Source organism: Lissotriton vulgaris, chromosome 7 (assembly GCF_964263255.1).
Source record: "Lissotriton vulgaris chromosome 7, aLisVul1.2, whole genome shotgun sequence".
NCBI classification, from domain to species: domain Eukaryota; kingdom Metazoa; phylum Chordata; class Amphibia; order Caudata; family Salamandridae; genus Lissotriton; species Lissotriton vulgaris.
This window is the reverse complement of record NC_141695.1, coordinates 258,473,377-258,487,354: the sequence shown is the minus strand read 5'-3', so window position 1 is coordinate 258,487,354 and position 13,978 is coordinate 258,473,377. Positions and strand designations below refer to the sequence as shown.

General features: G+C 49.7%; 1 protein-coding gene across 2 annotated transcripts in view; it reads left to right on the top strand.

Annotated features, from left to right (window-relative positions):
* The window catches only part of GRAMD1A (GRAM domain containing 1A), a 633,794-nt gene that overhangs the window by 329,709 nt on the left and 290,107 nt on the right, over nt 1-13,978 (top strand). Inside the window, exon 1 of one of the 2 annotated variants that reach the window (XM_086930045.1) lies at nt 4,570-4,732. The exons of the other annotated variant lie outside the window; for it this stretch is intronic. Within the exon in view, the coding sequence (XP_086786171.1) occupies nt 4,725-4,732 (8 nt within the window). The 5' untranslated portion in view covers nt 4,570-4,724. Of the gene's footprint in view, nt 1-4,569; nt 4,733-13,978 lie in introns of those variants that run through there. 2 annotated transcript variants of the gene reach the window in all.

Sequence of the window (13,978 nt, the reverse complement as noted above, 5' to 3'; positions counted from 1 at the left end):
TGGTTGGGTTGTTTTCAATCTGAGGGTTGTAAGCTGCAGGTTGTGCTAGAGGGTGTGACTCTTTCTGAGCTCTGTTGCTGGGATGCGTGGTGGTGTATTTATCTCGGAAACAGCCACCTTTTCAACTGTCTTCTGAAGTGTATATGCTCCGGGGTGCTTCTAATTTTGGCTCAAGGTGCGTTCCAGAGTTTTGAGGCTTGTACCGAGAAAGTAGTGTTTCCTACAGATTTCTTATGGTAAGGTTTTATGATGACAGGTGGTGCCAGCCAGAAGCGCAGTGTTCTATTTTGTTTGTATTGCTTGAATTTAACTTGTAGGTATAGCAGTCCTTTTCTTTGCAGAGTGAGCAATAGGGCCCCAGTGGAGCGATTGCAGGACTGCTGTCACGTATTCCTTTGGCCTGAGGCGGAGAAGAAGTTTGGAAGCAGCATTTTGGATGAGTTGTATTTTGTGTCTGATCAATGCAGGCGCCCCAGGGTATAGGCTGTTGCCATAGTCAGGCTTGCGGATTACCAATGTGAGGATGGCTTGCAGTTTATGTTGGTAGGAAAGCTATGGGAAGATGCAATGCAGTGTTTTCCTTGTATAGAATGCACTCTTTGTGACGCTGTTAACATGTAGTACTAAAGATAGGCCTGAATCCATGGTTATCCTGAGGTTTCTAGCCTCTCTAGACATTGTTGAAGGGGCCTCAAGTTCTTCAGCCCATATGGCGGTAGGCAGGTATTTTTTCCATTATTTGCAGGTCATAATCTGTTTTTGTGCCGCTCCTTTCAGATCCGTGATGTAACTTTGAAGGCAGCACCTCCACTCTAGAAATGGTTCCAGGAATGGTGTCACTAGAGTGTGTGCTACTTAGGGGGTCACAACGGAGAACAAGGCCCACATTGTCTTTCTGGCTTTCTTAGAACACAGAATTTTCGCAGTTACTGAGTGTGAGGACCGCACCCACTGATAGAGCACATTTTATCAAGCAGAACTGAAAGAATGCACAATAAAGAATGACAAACCACCCCCTCAAAGACCTTGTATAAACCACATTCACTATGTCTCAAAAACGTATGGCCAAGGATCCCCCACCTCGAGGGAGCCGCAGACCTTTCAGGAGGGGGTTGGCAGTGCTGTGCACTGCCACCCCATAACATCGAGGGCAGTAACTGGTTGCCGGTGGGGCTAGGACCCCAGAAGTCTTTGGTTCGGCTTCCTCTGCACGTGTCCATTCGGACTGCGAAGTCCCACCCATTAAAGGGGGCACGAGGCGGTGGTCGGGTCTCTTTGGGCTGACGTGCAAAGACTCTGCCCTCTCCTGCTCCCGCCATGCCCGGCCAGCAACGCTTTTTTGTCCCACCCGCCATCCCCAGAGCAAATACGGTTAAGGGTTTATTTTGTGTGTTTTGGTAACTTATTTGTTTTATTTTTCAGGTCAAGTGCTATTGTCACATTTTTGGCTATGGGGCCATGCCGGTAAAGTCATGATTGGGGATCAATTAGGCACTACCTTTCCTTACATTTGCACGACAGCAGGGTCACGAACCAACCCAAGGGGTGAGGGCAGAGGTTCGTTGAAAGGATCCAGGGGCATGGGGATTGCGAGCGATCACTGGCAACTTGCCCTAATGGCCAACCACCTGCACATACGCCATATGCATGCCTAGCACTGGGCCTTGAGGGGTAAGGGACGGGTGTAAGGGGTGCCCGAGGTACAGCAGTGGCTCCTTCTCAAAGGCGAAGGAGCGTCGCCCCACTGCCTGGCTCAGAGCCAGCAAATGAAAAATAAAACTATGTTCTAGCATCGTTTTATTTTTCAGTTTCTGGCTGAGCCAGTGCTGTAGGGAGGGTCAGGGCTGAGGTATGGGAGGGGGAGGAGGAGTGCTATGTGCATTTCCTAAGTGCTCATTTGTGTTTGGCCAGCCAAAACACACAAGGGCACTTAGTTTTCTCCAGCCCAGCTGCATAAAACAGCTGGGCTGGAGAAATCATATACACTCCCTGGTCTGAGTGTCTTTCCAGCCCTCTAAAGCCAATCCCTGCGCTGTTCTGCAGCACATGGATTGGATGGGAGTCTGTCCCAGGGGCTGCTGGGACCAGGAAGAGGAGAGGAGGCGCAACGCTAAGTGGGAGTCAGTTGACGACTTCAGGTAAGTTCTTCTTTTTTAAACATATTACTACCATCATGCGTTTCCTCCACCTGCCTCACCACCTTTTGTTTGTGGCGGCCGTCACTGCCGAGGTAGGTATTCTAAGGAGGGACCCGCCACAGGTCATGGGGCGGAGAGGCTGGGCCTAGACCGGAGAAGTATCACAGGAGCCAATCATGATCTCATTCGAGGCATACATTGGGATATCCAGGAACATGTCAAGATAGTGGCAGGAAGATGATGTCTAGCGCCTCTGTAATGGTTAGGTATGCATCACCTGGTGTAAATAATGATGTAAATATGAAGGGTTACTGTGTGTGCAAATGGAAAATGAAGTGTGATTTAGTTTTCAATATGTTTGTAATAAAATACGGCTGAGTTTTATGACCCATAATCCAAGGAATTGTGTAGAGTCTGAGTTTTGAGGGGTGGGTGGGTGGGGAGACGAGAGGAAGTGGCTGGTTGGGGTTGGACGTCTGAGGGACTTGGCAGTGCCAGGGCATGTTGGCAAATCATGGAGTCCCCCTACAAAATGTGGTGAGGGTGTCCTGCGATCCCCGCATCTCATGGAGATAAGAGGGCCCTCAGTTTAATGAATGTGAGTTGTCCCTGAAGTGTGGGGAGACTACAAAACCCCCATTGCCTGGACACCTCGATGTAAATGAACCAGCAAATCAACGCTGTTTCGTCGTCCTGCTTCCACACGCTCCGCTTGCTTCCTAAGATCTTTAAGTGGATCCCCACGAGTCCAGGAAAATGGTCACCCATATGCTTGTCAGCAGCAGACTCGACTATGGCAACACACTCTACGTTGGCATCACCCAGAAACTCCCAAAAAACTGCAAAACATCCACAATGCCTCCGCAAGACTCATCCTGAACATTCCATGCCGCAACCACATCCCCGGCCACCTGAGAGACCTACACTAGCTACCTGTCAACAACAAAAAATCACCTTCTAACTCCTCACGCATGCCTACAAAGCCGTCCACAACGCAGGGCCTGCATACCTCTTTCCCTGCCACTCCTTCTTCACACCCACAAGACATCTCTACTCTGTCCAACTGGCCCTGGCCACCATCCCACGGATCAACAAGACCACGCCTGGAGGAAGATCCTTCTCCTACCTCGATGCGAAGACCTGGAACTCTTTGCCTCTGCACCTCTGGCAATCACCATCGCTGTTGCAATGCAGGAAGGAGCTCAAGACCTGGCTCTTCGACCCGCCCACCCCACTTAGCACCTTGAGACCCTCACGGGTGTGTAGTCCTGCTTTATAAGATTACAGATTGACTGATTGTCTCCAGTTATATAATATCTTTTTAAAAGGCCTCTCTTAGGCAGACAAAGCCCTCTGAAGAAACACAGCTGATAAGTTTACTTGCCTTAAGCCATCAGGTTGACTTCAGACCCGGCTGGATAGTCAACCACACGCTAAGCATTCTGGGACTTGTGGTTCCACTCGTTCCTTACAGAGCAGTTGCCTAATATTCACAGCATGCTTGGTGATGGCTGAAATACAAGACTCGCTCAAACTCACCCTCTCGACGTGTGGACCCTTTTTGATTTACGTAACTGAATGCCTTCTGTGTGAAGGATTTCGTTGATGTCTAAAATCAGACACTTCAGCAGCGAAAATCTGCAAACGCGTGTTTTGATTTATTATTTTATTTATGCGTTTTTTATAGCGCGGGCTTTACCGAAAGGTGTTGGAGCGCTTCACAATAGGAACAGAACTGATACATGAGAACATTACAATTGAACAAATTACAAAAGCAAACATTACATTACATGAGGCAAAAGTGACAATTGTGAGCAAACAAAATACAAGAGGAGCAAACGGTGCATTACAGGAGGAAAAAGTGACGTGTGCAGGTTACAAAAGCGTACAAAATACAAGTAGAGGTATAATATTGCAATAAATGGATGACACTCAAACACAAGAACAAACGTTACATAGGCAAGGGTGGCACTTGTGCAAGTATCGAAAGCAAACAAAATGTAAGAGGTAGCAAACAGTGTGTTACAAGCGAAAAGTGACGTGTGCATGTTACAAAAGAGTACCAAACACAGGTACATGGGTAACACTGCAATAAATGGCAGACTCTCAAACCACAAGAACACACTGGGCACTTCCATAGTCATGGAGAATAGAAATGTGGTTGCTGGTGGAAATGTTTTTGTTTTCGCGTCACGCAGAGGACTTTTCAGTCCGTTATGTTGCTGGCTGCCGCTTTAAAGGAGAGTGAGCCCTGCGAGTGCGTTTAAAAAAGAAGCCGCGGTGAGAAAGGGGCGGCAGAGGCAGCCGGTGCGGTGGTGCCTGACTTCCTCCGGAGGGGCGGGGGGTGGGAGGGCTCGGAGGCCGGAGGAGGGTTTGATCTGCTGGGATCACATTTCTGATTCTGCCCAGCCGGGGGAGAGCGAGCGAGCTAGCCGCTGGCAGCGCTGCGCGGAGCGGGTCCATCCTCGGCCGGGCCGCTGGAGAGGGGGAGCTGGCAGAGCCGGGCCGGCGGCGGCGGGAGGAAGCCCCGACGGCGGGAGGAAGGAGCAGGGAGGCTCGGGGAGGAAGCGGCGCCGACTCCATGCTATGTTCGAGTAAGAGGCTGCCTTCTGCCGTGCACGCACCGTCCTTTGTGCGCGCCCGGCTGCGGTGGGAGGGCGAGTGCGGGGACCAGTGCAGGGGGGAGCAGGGACGGTGTGTTCTAGTGGGAGCTTATGTGTGTATTCTGGTGAGGATAGATGTTGCACGCGCGAGCTCTGAGATGTTTGGGCTGCAGGCAGCGCCTGTCACAGAAGAGATGAGCTTGGCAATATGTTGCACCCTTCAGCTCAGGCTCCAGATGGCCATTGCAAATGGCTCCACGCTTAATGTAGGGTCCCGGAGGTGGTAGGACCCCCGCCCTCCCTCGGGATCTTGTCCTGACATATTCCCACAGGCATCTTAGAGGGGTGGTGTGAGGAAAGGATGGACAGGAGACTTTACTTTCATTTTCTGAGCTGCTGTTGGCAGGCCGAGGCGGTGGGGGTGTTGCATGTTTTTGTGAGCTTGCGTTGAGGTGGTTTTTTTAACATATTTTTTTGTGCCAAATTTGCAGGCTCATTGATCTCCTTAGTGATTTTTAATTTCTGGTATTACCATTGTGGATTTAGGTCTGGTTTACTTCGGGATGCTGTTTCTTGGAGAACCCCTTGCACCTCCCCCGCTCGCCTCGAGGGGGCAGTGATCTTTTGTTTAACCACTTCCCGTCGGGGTCTGACTAGGGGAGGCCGCGCCACCTTGTTGCACCGGGGAATGGTAATTAATTCAGTTACTGCCTCTGTTCCTTTTAACCTACAGCCGGGGAGAGAGAGGCTTCCTCGAGGGCCCAGGGAGCATCGCTCCCCCAGAGAGCTAGCGAAGGAGTGATGCGATTACTCAAGATGAGGTGTGGAGCCCTGCTGCCTTCACCCCCATCACTACGACCTCCAAAGATACACAATGTATACCTCGTGTGCGGAGGGTACAAATGCCCCCTGAAATGTGCAGACATCAATGTCACAGAATGAAATATCCAGAGATGCTCATTAGTCCCTGCCGCTGGCCCCGCCCCCACAACTCACGGATAAACGGTGTAATTCTCCATCATGGGGGTGCACGCAGGCTGGTGTGTCTAGTCTGACGCGGCCGTGGATGCCCAGGCAGCCCCTCCATAGCCGTGATGCGAGCACAAGGCTGCAGTCACTGCCGCCCTTGCTGGAGCGCACATCTGCCATTCCCTGCTCGGGTCACCTCTGTGGGCAGACATCACTGTGCGCGCGCGCCCGCCTGTAGCTCTCCAGTCTGTCCCCGAGCCGCTCACCGCCTGCTCTGCAGCAGGTCTGTCTGTCTGTCTGTCCCCTCTATACTGTGCTCCAGCTAAAGTTTGAGATTGGAAGAATTTAACTTCCTACCTTCAGAGCAGAATGCGTTCTTAAGGTGATAAACAGAAACTTTCATCTCTAAAATGAGTAGAATTCTGTTTGTAGAAAAACACACACAATTTATTTTAAGTCAATGATTTATGCACTACCAGTGCTTGCTTTGTAATTGGTAATTCACAGAAATTAATGTGTGTATTGTATATATGTATATGTGTATGTATATGTGTATATATATGTGTATGTATGTGTGTGTGTGTATATATATATATATATATATATATATATAATACCTCAAAGCCCCTCTTTGAATCCGGCAGCACCCTCTTTTGGCACACGACTGCAGGAAGGGGCTGGGCTGAATCTATCCGGAATCGTCGTATAATATCCCATGTATGTCACGCAGCTGCAATGGCAGACTTGGGCTGAATCTGGTAGTAGGGAAGGGAAGCGCCAATATGTGGGACTACACTGCAGGGACTGGTCTGGGCTTAATCTGGCAGCAGTAGTAGTTTAGTGCCTCCATGTGGCATGGCACTGCAGAGACTGGCCTGGGCAGAATCTGGCGGCAGTAGTAGTGTAGCGCCTCCATGTGGCATGGCACTGCAGGGACTGACCTGGGCAGAATCTGGCAACATTAGTATAGCACCTCCATGTGGTATGGCACTGCAGAGACCGGTCTGGGTTTAATCTGGCAGCAGTAGTAGTGTAGAACCTTAATGTGGCATGGAACTGCAGAGACTGGTCTGGCAGAATCTGGCAGCAGCAGTAGTGTAGCTCCTCCATGTGGCATGGCATGGCATTGCGGAGACTAATCTGGGTAGAATCTGGCAGCAGTAGTAGTTTAGTGCCTCCATGTGGCATGGCACTGCGGAGACTGGTCTGGACTCATTACCAGGGTACAGCAGGTAAAAGGTAGGGAAGGCTCTCCTACATCTTTTGGGAGTATTTACTGATGATGGAGCATAAGAGAGGTCATAGTGCCTCTCCTCTGTCTCCAGGCGCCAGTTGCTCCCACTTTGGTGCACTGGGACGTGTGTGTGACTATCAGTCCCGGGCTCCTGTGCTCATCACCTTCTTCCTGATGCTCGTTGCATACCTGTCGGAGGAACATCGCCTTATGTTTGTGTCCCAGTGTTTGATGCTGGCTTGGGTGTCTGTAACTGGATCCCTTCACTCACAGGATGTTTGCTGTGTGGTGGTGTCGCGTCTGTCCACTATGTGGTCCTAGGGTTGATGTTGCCAGGAGCGTACATAGCTGGTCAGTTCTGGCACTTCTTGGTATGTGTAGTTAACCTTATCTCATTGACTTGTGACCGGTAGTTTGGTGTTTCCAGGGCGTCTGTAACTGGTCTTTCCTTTTACAGCCATGGCTGCAGGGTTGGTGGAGAAGTGTGGCTCACTGGTTAGAGCGGCAGACTCTGAAGCAGAGATGAGGCCCGGGACCAGGGTTCAAGTCCCGACGCGGCAGGGTCTTGGGCTCAGTGTCCGCGGACTCGATAATTCTCGCCTCGGTGCCTACTCTAATCATGGGTCCCACGCTGCAACTCTGGGCAATAGCTTGCTTAATCTCCACAACGGCCCCAACAACACTGGGATGCCTGGCTTCACCTTTGGGGTGCCCAGGAGGGGCATCTCACAGGGAGAGCCAGGAAGGGTTCCACAGTGTTATACAGAGCCGGGACGCCACGTTGCTGGGGCAGCTGTGCACTTTACAAGTATACTACACACACACACACACTACACACATTTCTATCATTACAGAGCAATGATGGTTGACACTTGTTACAGTTTGATCCCCTCAAATGCCTGCGTCCCTGTCGCTGTCTGTGCTTCAGTGCCCTGGATTTGTTGCTGTTCTCTAGCAGGTCAATCCCCGCAGTCTCATCCTCTGAGGCCTACGGCCCTGACACTACTGCAGTGTGTGTTAACAGTCACTCTCTCACTCTGTCAATCACACACACATTGCCGCCTGCTCTTCCTGTGTGTAAGGGTTCCATCACCTGCCATGGCTCATGTCTGCCGGAGGAAATCCTCTCTCGGGTGCATGGCACTGGGTTTGAGGCTTCATTTTGTAGTGAGTTCTCCATTATGCTGCATTCCTTTGTAACAAAGCTTTCATTGAGTTCTTTTGACAGAGGCGGGTCTCAAGGTGTCATCTCCTAGTAAAGTGTCAAGGGATTCGTTGGTACTCAGTGGAAGGAAAAAGTTTAGTAGTGCATATGCCTGTGCAGGTAAAGTGCTAGGGTCTTCATACCCACCAGGCTTGCAGTTATATCCTGGGGTGTCCGGTCCTTCGCACCAACGGGCAGAGTTAGTCGGGTTCCAGTGGGCAAGCAGAACTGGATCTTGGGGTGCTCTGCCTTTGGGATCCACATACCGAGTTGGGTCTCTAAATCCACCAGACAAGTAGAGTTTAGTCTCTAGGTTCTTGCGTCTCAGTATCACCCAAGACAGAGCTTGTCCTTGGGGTGACAGGGTCTTGGAACCTAGCAAACACAAGGAGTTAATGGACTGAGCGCTGAAACTTTTCAGACACTCACTCCCAGTCATAGATCTGGGTTGAATCCATCATTGTTCTTTAGCTCACTTTGCCACCTCATTTCAGACCCAGCTATATGCAAATCAGGCTTGATCCTTTGCCTCATGGGAACTGCCAAGCCAGGTCTTCCCTGAACCTGAAACAAGCATCCTGGTACCAGTTTCGGAGTAACACCCCTCCTCAGCCAGGCTAGCTTGAATCCAGTGGCACAGTGAGCAAGGGACCCACGTCTGGGCATACTCTGCCAACTTAGGGCGTACAAAGCATACACAAAGAGATGATGGACGGAGCGCTGAAACTTTTCACTCACCCCAGATGGACGGAGCGCGGAAACTTTTCAGACACTCTAACCCCCCCCCTCCCCCCACCTCCCTCCACCACCTCCTCCCTCCCCCCCCCTGTCACAGATCTGGGTTTAATCCATAATCGTTCTTTATCTCACTTATCCACCTCAGTTCAGACCCAGCTATATGCAAATCAGTCTTGACCCCGTACCTCATGGGAACAGCCCAGCCCGAACTGCCAAGCCAGGTCTTCCCTGAACCGGAAACAAGCATCCTGGGACTGGTTTCGGAGTAACACCCCTCATCAGCCAGGGTAGCTGGAATCCAGGGTCTTGGAATCCACCAGACCAGTAGTATTTACCTCTTTGGTGGATCCCAAGAGCCTGTCACCCCAAGACCAGAGTTTGGTTTGGGATTATCCAGGCAGATTGAGTTTGGCCGCGGGGTGCCTGGGATCCCTCAAACAGGTAGAGTTTGGTCCCTGGGTCTAGGTATCACCCAAGACAGACTTTGGCCTAGGGGTGACAGGGTCTTTGATCCATCATGAGATTCGTCTTGGCTGGTTGGTGTTTTGGGATGCACCAGGCCATGTTCTATCTTGAAGACTGGCAGCATGAGCTGAACCTGAACCAAATTCAGACCCCGTGACAGAAGATTTCTCTCATAACGATGCTTTTGTGTCTTGCAGCTCAACGCTCTGGGTGGGTCCCCCCTGGAGGACACACCCCGCAGACAAAGCCCTGATGTGGCTGCTGTGCTTGTGAACCACCCTCGTCACGAATCACACATTCCATATTAATCCGCCTGTCTCTGGTTCTCATAACTCTGCAGAACCAGTTTAGTTCCCGCTTCGGATCTCGGGTGTCCTCCTCCTGCTAGCGAGATGTTTCTGACAAGACCCAGCAGAATCTCAACGCTGGCAGTGGCAGACTGAAATAACCACACATGGGCAGTCCCGGCAAGACGAACGGGAAGTCAAACCAGAGGGATACAATCATACTGATTTGTAAAAATGTATATATTTAGCCCAGTATTCTTAAAAAGGGCATAAATATGTATTTTACAGATGACGGTGGACGGATTGTTTTTTTTTTTGGGAGACGCACGTGCTCGTCTACTGTCCCGCGCGGCCCCTCCCATCTATGCCAACACGCTGCCAGCAGCCGCACGCCACAGTGAGAGGCCTGTGGCAGTGCCAACCGCGAGACTGTCAACATACAACAGAACGCCCTAAGGCATAACACTGACCTCTGTGGCGTGGGTGGGGTAAGCCTTCATGGGATCCACAACCCTTCAGACCCCTCAATATATGTGTTAAGGGGTACTCAGGGGGTCTAATCACAGTCAGGAGGGACGCTCGTCCATTTTGCGTTACACCCTGCAGCTCTCTAGGGTACCACATTCGGTGTGGGGGAGGAGGGGGTACAAGGCTGCCGCGCTTCAAGGTTCTTGCATGGGAGAAATGCGAAGTTGGTACATGAAAGGTCGATATTTTTGCAGTCTGTATATTTGCAATATTGTTGTTGCAGTCTGTACCCACACAGGAGGCTGTGGAGACAGTGCGGGCATACTCGTGGCACGTGCTGCTTTGGTCATGTTGTAATGCGGGTTGGCACACACCACACGCTGTCTTCTCGCAGCACATATGCGGTGTCCGCATAGCCCTAAGCTGTTAGCGTTCCTGTCTGTGCTCGCACCCTGATAGCATACCTTACCGCTGCGTGTCTAGCGCACGCCCTGCTGCATCCTCAGCGCTTTTTGTTCTGGTTTTATTTCTGCAGTGTTATATAGCGCGAACTCGGCCCGGCGGTATCAGAGCACTTTACATGACCACACGTTGCATTGCAGATGGGCACATTGATTTTTAGGCACGGGGAGAGTATTTGCCCAGAATCACAGGATGCTTGAGCCTCCCGCCAGACTCGAACCTGGTTCCCTAGCTTCAAGGTCGGTCGCTCCAGCCGTTAAGCCACACCCTCTCCGTTAGACAGAAGAGTGCCGTGCATCCTGATGACGCCACAAGCCGTGCACCCTGATGGTACGTGAAGTCGTGGATGTGTGTATACCCAAGGGGTATTCATATCTAGGTGTAAAGTCCAAAAACTCGTCCTAGAAGCGAGTGTTGCCCACTGCGCCCAGCCATCGGGGGCCAGCTCATGTTTGAAGGCAGACATTACCTCCCTGCTTGGCGGCTGTCCTGCCGTCTTGTTAGCGCACAGGTGATGCAGCCTGCAGACCGTGGTGTCAGGCGGCCGGTTCCGCTTCACTTTGGGCATGTCCCTCCCTGGCCCTCCTGCCAGAAGGCAAGTGCACCGTTGAATCCTCTAGTGATTTACAACATGTAAATAATGAGCCAATCACGGCCTTGTTTTCACTGCTCTTACCACACCGATAAGGGAGAACTTCAACTACAGGACACGAGATTAGAGCGTGTGTAAATAAATACTATAAAGATTAGTGTGGGAGGTGTCTGCCCTGCCCGTCTTCAAAGGGCTCTGTAATTCATTCTTTAAATCTGGCTTTGTGCTTTTTCTTCTCTCCTTCCCATGCTTCTTTTTAACGTCTGTCCGCTTTACGTTTGGCCTACCTCATGCAATAAAAACAAAATAAAATGTACATACCTGGGGAAACTTTGCGTGAACCCTCTTCATCTATTGGTCTGTCCAACTACCATTCACGTTCTACCTCTGCCCACCACAACTTAGGCGATGAGTCAGCCCACTTCTACCAACCATTGCCTCCCCCATCTTGATCAACAGCATTTTATCTCATTGTTTGTGTACATTCGTCTTAAAAGAAGGGCTCTTCAGGGCTGGAGGGCCACTACATTACTTTTCTAATTCGTTTGATTTGTTCTCCTTCTCCTCCTCCTCCTCCTTCTTCTTCTTTCCCCCTCTTTTTCTTCTCCCCTGTGTATTTAAACATTTTTTTCAGGTTATGGTAACTTAAAGCCAATAGTACTTTAGCTTTCGACCAATAATAATCATATTGCCTTTTGAAAATGCATTTCTATTAAAACTATATGCGAGGGTGTACAGTCAGTTCAGCTTTACTTCGGTTCTTTAGACGATAAAAGCATGTAAAAACATTATAGACAAACAATTAATGGCATTTGCCAATCAAGATTGTGTTTGTTAAAATAGTTATGATCATAAACACATTTTTACAGACAAAGCTCAATTAAGACAGATAAAAGCGATGTGTTCCCAAAAAACAGTCCTTCACTCACTACTGAACAGATAATTGACCATACAAAGGGGCTTTGTCTAAAAAAAGAAATATAGCAGTTAGCACATTTTCAATAAAAAGTATGGGGCTGCAGTAACCAAAACACGTCGCCCCAGGGGGGGTTGTAGGACATGTGTAAGAGAACTAATCAATAATAAAAGCAACTATATATCCAATTAAAACACCCCCTGCTTTTTCCTGTGTAGCCACACTACATAGAGGTATCGACTACCACAAAATGTCACTGCCTGGCTAGTGTCCCATCTCAAAATATTGTAAGTCACCTGATATGCCAGAAACCCCAGAGAGTAAACAGCTGCTTGATCAATCTCTGCCTGGGTCTGGCATAGGCGGGACTAACAAAAGGACACGTTCAGCATCCTCAATGGCGTATTTACAAGTATCACAGCTTGGATAAGAAGTTTGGCGACACTTCATTTGTTTGTGAAATTATTTACATGACGTGTTCCCAGTCTGAATTTAATGTGCAATGAGCTCTCTATTGGTGGTTGAATCTGGTCCATGTATGCTTCCTTGGCAGGAGCATCTGGTCCATTTATGCTTCCTTGGCAATGAGTTTTTGTGTTTTTAATTTGAAAAAAAATTATTGAACGTTCACCTCAACTTTCTCTTTAGCCATAGTAGCACGTCTGCTTGAACCCACCGTGCACTTTGCTCAAAGGTTCGTTATGCAGTCGATGCTTCCCTGTGTTATAGGTTTAGATTTTAGGTTTATGAGATTTATTAAGCGCATGGCTACCCGCAGGCTTGCCACCGCTTGGTCAGAGCCTGGTCCTGCCTCCCGCTTTACACATGCCGATGGCGTACTTTACTACTGTTATGTTTATTCATAAAGTGCACTATCATCTGCCAGTGTATCCTGGGGCTGAGCAGGTGTGTGCACTTAGCCCTGCCTATGGTGGGTAGGTTAATTGAAGTGTCAAATCTTTAGTTTCTTGTGGGATTTAAAATGAGGAGAGGTGGCTCCTATGTGGAGTGAGAGGTTGTTCCATGGGAGTGATGTAGGAGAACCCCGTCATCCTGATAAGATGCAGTGTATGTGTGCGATTGAGTCCGGTGGAGCGTAAGTGTCAGCGTGGTTGATTGAAGGAGGGCCAACTGCAGGTAAGTGGGGCCTGTGGTGTGTGGTGCCTTGAATGTGTGTGCATGGAGTTCGAAGTGAGAGCGTTTGCAGATCGAGAGCCAGGGTAGAGTTCCCTGAGGGTCTGTGTGGTGTGATGCGAGTTCTTTGTGGTAGGTTCAGGATGAATTTGGCATCCGTGTTCTGGATGGTAATCTTCTAGTGAGTTGTTTGGTGATGCTGGCTTGCAGGGTGTTTCCATAGTTCAACTTGCTGGTGACTAGGGCATGAGTGATAGTTTTTCTACCACACTGTTTATGATCTATGTGCAGATCAAGTCTTGGGCAAGCTGTTTTCTGCTCTGCTGGTCTTCCTGGCTACATTTCTGCAACTGCCGCAGTCATGGTGCAGGGCCTGTGCCGGACTGTTCATGAGTAACGATGCCCCTGAGCTGTGCCCACAGTCTGCCCCTTAATTATAATGTCCTAGATGGCCAGGTTCGGCTTTATTAATCCAGACACAACCTTGTGGGCTGTCAGTGTTTCACATATGTGTAAATAATGAGCAGACAGTAGTGTGGCCTGCAGAGCACAGCGGTGCAATTGAGAGGTAAGAGATGCATTTCCCAGGAGACGGTGGCCTGGGAGTCTACTGAGAGTAAGGGAGTCTGTGTGTGCATCAGTCGGTGAATAGGAGAGTTGTTCTGTAAAGTGATGAAAAGGCCAGAAGAGTTGTCCGTGTTAGTCACATTTGGCTGACTTACCACATCACCTAACCAGATTGATTTGTATGTAATTACTGCCTGTCAG